At 42.7% G+C, this 9,829-nt stretch overlaps 1 protein-coding gene across 2 annotated transcripts; it reads left to right on the forward strand.

Annotated features, from left to right (window-relative positions):
• Positions 1-860: 860 nt before the first annotated feature.
• On the forward strand, positions 861-9,829 carry LOC134460945 (interferon-induced GTP-binding protein Mx-like). Of its 2 annotated transcripts, none has more exons than XM_063213593.1 (12): positions 861-906; positions 1,354-1,616; positions 5,168-5,317; positions 5,876-6,030; positions 6,212-6,350; positions 7,195-7,393; positions 7,517-7,595; positions 7,733-7,855; positions 8,036-8,177; positions 8,268-8,423; positions 8,731-9,011; positions 9,133-9,829. In XM_063213593.1, exons 2-12 carry the CDS (start codon positions 1,397-1,399, stop codon positions 9,364-9,366), a joined length of 1,878 nt encoding a protein of 625 aa, XP_063069663.1. In that variant the 5' UTR covers positions 861-906; positions 1,354-1,396; the 3' UTR covers positions 9,367-9,829. The 2 variants fall into 2 exon arrangements, with proteins under 2 accessions (XP_063069663.1, XP_063069661.1); XM_063213591.1 differs by having other exon boundaries at positions 863-899.

The following is a 9,829-nucleotide window of genomic DNA, read 5'->3' on the forward strand; positions in this document are numbered from 1 at the left end:
TACCCCTTCTTCAGACGTGACAATACACAGAAAGTACACCCATATACAAATTCCAGGTGATCACATGATCCCATTGCAGGTGTTAACAATTACTATGAATAAAATGGCTCACAAATCCCACCACTCATTACTCACAGAGCTGGTGACATCACACACATATTACAAGTGACACTCCCCTACAAACACAGGTGACACTATACTTGTGTCACTTGTGGTCCTGCTCCCAGGTCAGACGTTCCTGTGGATGTGCGAGCTTTCCACCATTACCTCAACACTGTTTATAGGCCCACTGCCTAAACAAGTCCCTGGGGCTGGTGGGCCTATCACAGCAGTATGGCTACCTGTTTCTCAGGGGTCTTGAGGTTCACCTGTTCCTCTACAACTCTGTCTAAACAAGTAACAAGCAGCCACCACTCATTACAAAAACGTAACAGTATTTTTTTTGCGTTTCTTCAACACTTGGAGAGTTTAACATTTTTCTCTGGTGTATTTGGTCCCAGAGTCGGCTATTCTAAAATGTGAAATTAACATAGTGCTTTGGTGCATGCATGTTGTAGGCTACACAACATTGTTCTGTATGAAATTGAAGGCATTATGACAGCTGGGTTGAACCCTTTGCATGTAAAGAGAGGCATGTGATGAAATAGAACTGAGTGTTTACATGGTCATGGGTGTGGCAGAGCATTTAGAATTTCTTCAGAATGCCTTATGATCGGCACAAGTAGTTTCCAGAATTCAGAAATCGTTTCGGCCTAACCCAGTTGATTTTGAACGCGCAACTTCCACTAGGGGGCGCATGGGACCATCCGGAAATAGAGCCGGCTTTAAGATCAGTTTCGTTTTCCCACATCTGAAACTTTGCACACATCAAGGGCAGCGGTGCATCAAGAGCATTCAGAGTAAGTGGTGACTTTCTAATATTCCTAATAATAATTTAAATTGAACACTTCTTCCAGAAATTGGGCGTCCTTTCTCAGTTGTAGTATTATTGTAGCCTACCCCTTCCAACATTTCACTCCTCGAGGAGTGAATCCAAGCCTGTTGGATCCAAGCCTGCAGCCTGTAGTTATTTACCTTGAATTAATGTCACAGCACATTGAACTGCATGTTTCCGTGAATTGTGCTCTTGAAATGTAGTTATTACCATTCTGTTATTATTATTAGTGTTATTATTATCATTACTATAATAATAATAATAATAATAATAATTATTATTATTATTATTATTATTATTATTGTTGTTATTATTGTTATATTTGAACATAGTTGCTGAGGTAATGTGATGACATAACCACAGTGAGTGTTTCAAAGTAAGGCGATTTCTTTAAATCTGTCACTTTTATTGTCACACAGAAGAGTCTGACTCCTGCAGATAGTATAGCCTACTCGAAGAAGAATGTCTAAAAGGAAGTCCATGATGCAGGAGGATAGCAGCTACCTGTCCCAGCACTATGAGGAGCAGGTGCGGCCTTGCATTGACCTGGTGGACTCCCTGAGGTCTCTGGGAGTGGAGCAGGACCTGGCTCTGCCTGCCATCGCTGTCATAGGCGACCAGAGCTCAGGGAAGAGCTCAGTGCTGGAAGCCCTCTCTGGGGTGGCACTGCCCAGGGGCACAGGTAAGACCAAATTGACATGAATAGAACAATGAAAATGCCACATAGAAAACAAGTTCAACAACTTAAGGCGATGTTGTCCTTTGTAATTGACATTATACACACCCTGGCTGTATGTGAACTGCTTGCACTATGTGACTGCACCTTCCTGCACTATCTCACCGGAACTGGTTGGAAATATATACACACACAAGTTACACAACACACCATGCTGCAACTATCCGACCAACTGGACTGTGCAGCATAACCGTGTGTACAGTGCAGCATACCCTTGTCTTAGCTTGTTGTTGTTGTTGTTGTTACACATTGGCATGAAATTTTGATTCCATGAGAACAATGAAAGTGCTGCATGCATATAAAATGAGTTCAACAACGTTGTTGCCCTTTACAATTGACATTCGACACACCCTGTATCTGAACTGTGGTTGGTTACAAGGACACCTTTCACGTTTGACTAATGGGGATGAGGAAGAGGAGAGAGAAGAACGACCAGAGCTGAGGGGAGAGCTCAATGCTATGGGAGGGGAGCCCTGTTTTTTGTGACACTGCTCTTGGCCTCTACTAGTAGCATCTGGGCTGTGGCCTTGTTGAATGCTGACATGTGAGTCCGGTATCCCATACCATACATCCATTTGAGCTTCTTTTTTTAATCCAAAGAAGCGGGTAGAATTATGCAAGGTAGCGCAGTAACTCTAGGCACTGTAACAGAAATGCATGCCATGGTAGAAAAGTGTTTGATTCTTCACATCACTAACAGACACTGAAGGTGTGGCCTTTTACACGGCTTTGGAAATGAATGTGAAAATGCCCTCTTCTGGTGTAAGACAGAATGACATCAAAAAGTGAAACAAGGCAATTTGGCTTGTATAAAGTAGACACATTCTTGTGTAATTACAACACTATTGGTATGATATTACATAGTTTTAACTATGTAGTATCATACTACTAGTGTTGTAATTACATCTGTAAGAGTACTTACAGAGCACTGTAAGAGAAAACTCTGAATAATAATACACTGTGAATAACCACCCATAATCATGTTGATAAAATCAAAACATGCCAATTGAACTCTTATGGGTAGCCTCTTACTGCAGATGGGGTCGCCGACGGGCCTATTCACTATTTGCTGAAAATACTTAAAGGATAGTTCCGGCGTAAAATGAAAGTTTCACCATCGCTTTCCCATGCCACATAATGTATCTAATGATGAGCCATTCCGGGCAATGCCGCGCCGTTATGGAGTTAGCTTATTTTAAGCTTTTTGGTGAAAAACGCAGCCAACGCATCACGGCGGGGCCAATTATAAACCTATTCTTTTCTGATGTTTCCCCGCTATAAACAACTTCAAAAACGCTACACACTTCATCACAAAGGTCTCGTCAATCAAACCGAGGCACAGAGAATGTCATCGGACCACACAATCTTTCACTGGCCAGTGTTTTCAGAGGTGTCTCACTGTTGTAACTCTCTGACCCGGATGCAGGCTACTCAATCAGGTGGCTAGGTAGGCTAAACATGGTCCGCGGTTCGCACCGGCTACGACCGTAAAATGAAAAGCTGGAACCCCGACCGTTTTCACCGACTGCCACTGTCTAAACCAGCCATATTACGGGAATGGCTAATAACATTAGAAGTGGACGAAACTGGCGTAAAAACCCGGAGGGATCGCTACTACCGTGTGTGCAGGCAGCAGATTTGAAGAGTTGCATGGAGAGTACAGGTAGGCAGACTACTCTTACAAAGTAATTGCAACACGGTATATTATAACATGGATTCAGCTTTGTAATAACACACCACTGGTGGTGTACTTACATCTGTAAGAGTACTTCTAGTACGACTTTATAAATTCCTCCAGCCCTCCTCCGTTGCGTAATGGTCCTTCTGACCTCGCGCGCCCTGGCATCCGGGTCAGAGAGTTGCAACAGTGAGACACCTCTGAAAACACTGGCCAGTGAAAGATTGTGTGGTCCGATGACATTCTCTGTGCCTCGGTTTGATTGACGAGACCTTTGTGATGAAGTGTGTAGCGTTTTTGAAGTTGTTTATAGCGGGGAAACATCAGAAAAGAATAGGTTTAGAATTGGCCCCGCCGTGATGCGTTGGCTGCGTTTTTCACCAAAAAGCTTAAAATAAGCTAACTCCATAACGGCGCGGCATTGCCCGGAATGGCTCATCATTAGATACATTATGTGGCATGGGAAAGCGATGGTGAAACTTTCATTTTACGCCGGAACTATCCTTTAACTACATCATAAAAATATTGCTATGACAGTACCGAGAGCCATATTAAGCAGATTAAGACATAGCCATTACAATTTTGGTGACAGTAAGGTTATAACATAAGCTCCGCGCTAAGGGGTTAACCAAATGACCTGGAAAGCCACAGCTCTGATTTACAGCTACTTTTACAATAGTGGGTTACTAAGGCAACCTTCATTCTGGAAATAAATCAAGATCAAAGTCCTCTCTTGTGTGGCATTGCTGAGGCACACTTGTCAGTTGACAGTGCCATCTGACTGTGTCAGTCTACAACAAGGGCTAAGGTTCAGGTCCCCTGTGCTCTGAGATGTACACAGGGATGTAGTCTTAGGTAGGGCCGTATGCAGGGCTCTAAATTAACACTCGCCAACTGGCCAAATGCTGGTGAAATTTCAGTTTGGCTGGTAGAAAAGGCCAACTTACGAGCCACGTTGACCCATTAGTGAGTGTGTGTTTGGCTAGTAAAATTAACATCTACTAGCCATTTTGGCTGGTGGTGAAAAAAGTTAATCTAGAGCCCTGGCCGTATGTATAGCCTATGTCAGTGGTTCCCAACCTTTTTCTTCAGGGACCCATGTTTTTACTATCGTAAGCTTTGGTGACCCAACCACGCGAGCGCCCGCACAAGAGGGAGTCACAGGATACCATCTGTTTCCTGCGAAAACTCATTTTAGTGATTTTATTCCTCAATTTGTCTTTGGTCAAATATAGAATAAATGTTTAATGTTGCACTTACATTTTGATGCTTCAATACATATATTAGTTAAATACTTTATACATTTATTCAACATTGGCTAATATATAGGCCCTATATTTAAAAGGAAACCCCTTAAATTCAAGAGGGCTCCGCGACCCCCTGTGGATTTTTGGCGACCCATAAGTTGGGTCCCGACCCATAGGTTGGGAACCACTGGCCTATGTAACTGAGGTGGTCCTGCCCTAGTTTGCCACTCGGGGCTCGAACCTGCCACCAGGCAACACTCCAGTTCGGGCATGGGAGGCACAGCACGATATACTACCTCGGAACTGAAGGTCCAGAGCGATAGTTTATCACTACCGATACTGTATGGGGTTTCGGGAGGGAGGTTTATTAACGATCTACACTGAACTCTGCTGGTTCCCATCTGTTACTCCTACATGTGTATGGTTTGACCAGGTAGCATGAGGTCAGTGAGGTTATTCTGAAGTGAGGTTATTCTGAAAGTAATTAAAATATATTCTAAATAAGCTGTGTGTTTGCATGCATCAGCAATCTGCCGCCCCATGCCTTAAGAATTGTCATTCTCTTCTTGCAGGTATTGTGACACGCTGCCCACTGGTGCTGAAGTTGAAGAGAGTCAGCAATGGCACTGCTTGGTCTGGGCTGCTTTCATACCAGAAAGACTTCAGGCTCTTCAAACAGGAGCTCAAGAACCCAGCAGAAGTGGGGGATGCTGTCGTCAAAGGTCTCTATGCCTGCTTGTTGTCTTTTGTGGTTTTTAATTGAAAGCCGGAAGTGAATAGCCTGGTTAGAATGTGAAAACCCAACTGGGAAACTCAAACTCCCATTGTCATTGTGACACAGCATGCCATAGCATATAAGTGAACACTGCACACAACGAATTGCATTTATGCCTCACCCGTGCAAGAGGGCATTCCCCAGTGGCACTTGAAAGGGAGCAGTGCGGCGGTACGGTACGGTACCATGCTAAGGTTTGCTCAATCATGGAGGAGGATGGGGGAGAGCACTGGTTAATTACTCGCCCCACCAACCTGGCGGGTCGGGAGTCGAACCAGCAACCTTTGGGTTACAACTCTGATGCTCTAACCGCTTACCTATGACTGCCCCAATTGGTCTATAAAGCCAATGATGACACGTGAATGATGCTCCTCTAATTTGCAAAACATATTCCAGCGTGTGCTATCCTAATAGAGTAGGTAGTTACATCAGACCAGTGTCATTATTCAGTAACCTAGTGCAATAAGCATGGTCAAAATAATGTCTTGAGTTTATTTTTCCACAGCCCAGAATGCTCTGGCAGGTGAGGGGAAAGACATCAGCCATAACATGATCAACTTGGAGATCCATGGCACCAACGTTCCTGATCTGACTCTCATCGATCTGCCAGGCATTGCTAGAGTTGCCACGGGCAACCAGTCCCATGACATCGAGGAACAGGTCAGTACTTTTATTCCATCATGGTCGAAATTACATTGCAATAATAAAAGCGTGAAAATGCATGAAAACATCTTTGCATTACAACCAAACATGGTGGGAGGTTGTATGGCAATACATAAAACAAAAATAACAGAAATCTAGCCTACTGTATCACAATTATGTACATATCATTTTGTTACAGATTAAGAGACTGATACAGACATTCATCAAAAAGCAAGAGACCATCAGTTTGGTTGTGGTGCCTGCAAATGTTGACATTGCCACCACCGAGGCTCTGAAAATGGCTAAAACAGTGGACCCAGATGGGCAAAGGACTCTGGGTAATATCATTTTTTACCCTCATATTTTCAAGTATTGTGCATTACGTATATTACAGAGAAGAATGGCCGTTGTTATTTGTCATTGTGTAGTAACACTGTTTAATAACTAAAGAAAAGTTAGACAGTATTCTTGGTATGGCAATACAAATGTCTCTGGGTTCAAATCATGTATTTGCCTACTGTGAGTCAGTCTGTCAGTTAGCATGTTTGAAAATAAGTATTGGCAGAGTTAAGTCCATAATACAGTGCGCTGATGAATGAGATAAAGAAAGTGTACAGCTACTGTAGGCCTACAGTGAGTAACTGTTGGCTGTCTAGCTGTACACTGAAAAAAGAGTTTGTTGGATTCACTTGTGTACATCGCTTGCACAAAAATGCTTTGCTTTGGCAGCAACTTGAATAATTTAGTTAAATAAAAAAACATTTTATGAATATTCAGCCAACCAAATTGACAGTTACCGTATTGATCCAATTTATGCCAACACAATCTGTGTACATAGCCTAATAAGTGTACAAACTCAGAGTCCTCTGAAGAAGGTGTAGCAGCACCGAAACGTTGCTCGGGTGTGTGCACAAAATAAAGTCTTGAAATCTGAGCTGCAGTGTGCTCCAGCCTCTCCTTTCCAGTGATGTCTGTCCCACTGTGATGCACCTGCAAGCTAAGTGAGGGATGATGCGTTGAGTTCTACCTCAACTAATGATGTAGTTTTAATACTATACAATTAGGTTAAACATGAACACAAGGTAATTGTGTTTAATACACCCAAGATGGTTGAACCCATGAAATCTCCATCTCATTTTTTTCAGTGTATGTCAGCAAACACTCACACTGTCTCACCTACAGGCATCCTGACAAAACCAGACCTGGTGGACAAAGGTGCAGAGGAGGGCGTAGTGAACACGCTCAGAAACGAAGTCATCCCACTCAAGAAAGGATACATGGTGGTGAAATGTCGAGGCCAACTAGACATCAATGACAACATGTCTCTGACCAAAGCCCTGGACAAAGAGAAAAAGTTTTTCGTGGATCACTCCCACTTCCGGTAAGCTGACAGTGGAAAGAGTGAAGGAAGTACATTTGAAGCATAGCTTGAATTAGGACAACAAACCTCAAGTTGAACTGAAAAGTAAAATATTTTGTGCGTCTTCACATTTCCCATCTACAGCATTTTCCTAGATGAAGGACAAGCCTCTATTCCACATCTGTCACAGAGATTAACCAAGGAGTTGGTATACCACATCAATGTCAGTACACAATATGTTCATTTGCTGTGTTTGGGTCATTTCTTTTGAAACTATCAAAGTGTGTGGTTTTGGCAGAGTGAATTGTGAATTGCTACGTACAGTACTGTATGATATTATGTCTTTTTACTCTGCATCAGAGATCCCTTCCCAAGTTGGAGAAACAGGTGAGGGACAAACTGGAGCAGACAAATACACAGCTGATAAATCTGGGGAAAGGAGTCCCTCAAGACGAAGCTGAAAGACTTAACTTTCTAATCGAGGTAAACAGTGTTTAAAAAAATCACACACTATTATCCAGTGAATTCAGTACAGGCATAACAATGTTAGCACAAATGAGTAGGGTTAGCTTTGTTTTGAGAGGAAACCTTCTCAGAAGAGAACACTCTTCACAACCATCTTGCAGATTGATAGAGATGAGAATCTAAACTTTTATTTCACAGAAAATTAACAGATTCAACCAGGCTCTAACGGACATGGCCAGGGCTGAGGAGGAGATTGGTGACTCACAGTCTCGCGTTTTCACGAAAATCCGAAAACAGTTCAGTGGTTGGAAGCAAACACTAGACAAAAAAGCAACCCTGTGTAAGTTCTTCAGTCATCCTTGGATTGCTTGGTCTGATGGTCACAACCTGATTTAGACAATTTCATTTGAGATATGATTTCTGTGTTTAGTAGGGGAGCATTTGCGTGATGAGGTGGATGAATTCAGATCACAGAGGGGTAAAGAGCTGCCTGGTTTCGTGAGCTACAGAACATTCGAGGGCATCGTGAAACGACACGTGGAAGAACTGGAGGAGCCAGCCAAAGAGCTTCTTCAAAATACTACTGGTAAGAGGATGAATGAGACACTTTTTCAGTGTCATACAATGACTTTCTGTTTCTCTGTATGGGTCTGTTCAAATGGAATTTTAAAACACATTGGGTCTGCCTGTTGTGTGGGGAAATTATGTTTTACCCCCTTAATGTGAGTTTAAACCATGCAGACAGTGAAAACGGCATGGAAAAGGAGAGGCAACATTTAGTAGAAACAATTTCCAATTTCAAACGTAATAGTTTCTCTCTAGTAACGTTTAATTTCAATGTTTGAGCTGAGATTAACGCCCACATCCTTCTTCACCTGCATTATTCTCAAAAGAGATCATTTCCACTGCTGTGAACGATACCAGCAAGAGCTTCTTTGAGGCGTTTCCCAATCTGATGAGGGCGGCCAAGGATCCTCTGGAGGACCTGAGAGATCAGGAGTATGAGAAGGCGGAGGAGAGACTGGCGTCACAGTTCAAGATGGAGAGAATCATCTACTCCCAAGACGGCCTTTACAGTCACCAGTTACAAACTGTGAAGTCCAACCCTTTTCCTAAACACTTCAAAAACGCTGACGTCAGAGAGATGACTTACCATCTTAATGCCTACTTTGCGGTATGTACATTAGAAACCCATTCTGCTGCCTAGCTTGCTTTGCTCCTGTCTTGACTCAATTCACCAGTCAGTACCTAATGATAATGCCTGATAGATGCCTATGTACGTATGTGTTCTCCAGATCACGTCAGAGCGCCTGGCCAATCAGGTGCCCCTGGTTGTGCAGTACCACATGCTGGAAGAGTACACCACCAGGGTAAAGGCAGCCATGCTGAGTCTGATACGACACAAAGACGCCGACAGCTTCATCCAAGAGAAGAGCGACATTGCCAAGAAGAGGAGTTATCTGCTGGGCAGAATGGAACGTCTCAGGAAGGCACGCCAGGTTCTGGCCAAGTCTGTGCTCACTACTTAGGTGTCAGAGGGGTTTTAGACCATGTAAACAGGTTGCAGTTACTGAGTGTCAATGTTTACGCAGCAGGTATAACTGCCATGTCATCTTTATACTTTTTGTGTGTCTCAGGTTTCTATTTTATATTTTATTGAGTAAATGAGGATTAGACAACTTAAATAAAGAAAGCATACTATAGGCTATAGTAAAGTAGGAGTGAGTTAGTTGAAATACTATATTTGCTTTTAAAGACACCACACAAGATTTTGTGCAAACATACTCAGACAGATATGATGCATTCCAGACTGCAAAATGTATTTTAGCCGGCTTGCAAACTATTTATTCTAGCATACTCTCTAAGAACAAATCTTATTACAGAATTTAGGGTTAATATTGTATTATTACTTACAATGTCATGACTGATTTCTTCAGTTGGCTGTGTTTTGTATATTCTGTAGCCTTTTGTGCAAAATAAAAAGAGCTATAA

The sequence above is a fragment of the Engraulis encrasicolus genome, chromosome 13 (genome assembly GCF_034702125.1).
Source record: "Engraulis encrasicolus isolate BLACKSEA-1 chromosome 13, IST_EnEncr_1.0, whole genome shotgun sequence".
Classification (NCBI taxonomy): Eukaryota; Metazoa; Chordata; class Actinopteri; order Clupeiformes; family Engraulidae; genus Engraulis; species Engraulis encrasicolus.

Excerpts from the sequence above, each read along its gene's own strand:
- LOC134460945 (XM_063213593.1), top strand. The coding sequence starts at position 1,397 with ATGTCTAAAAGGAAGTCCATGATGCAGGAGGATAGCAGCTACCTGTCC. Across the intron at positions 6,031-6,211 it reads CCCATGACATCGAGGAACAG|ATTAAGAGACTGATACAGAC; the intron begins GTCAGTACTTTT and ends ATTTTGTTACAG. Across the intron at positions 7,394-7,516 it reads GTGGATCACTCCCACTTCCG|CATTTTCCTAGATGAAGGAC; the intron begins GTAAGCTGACAG and ends TCCCATCTACAG.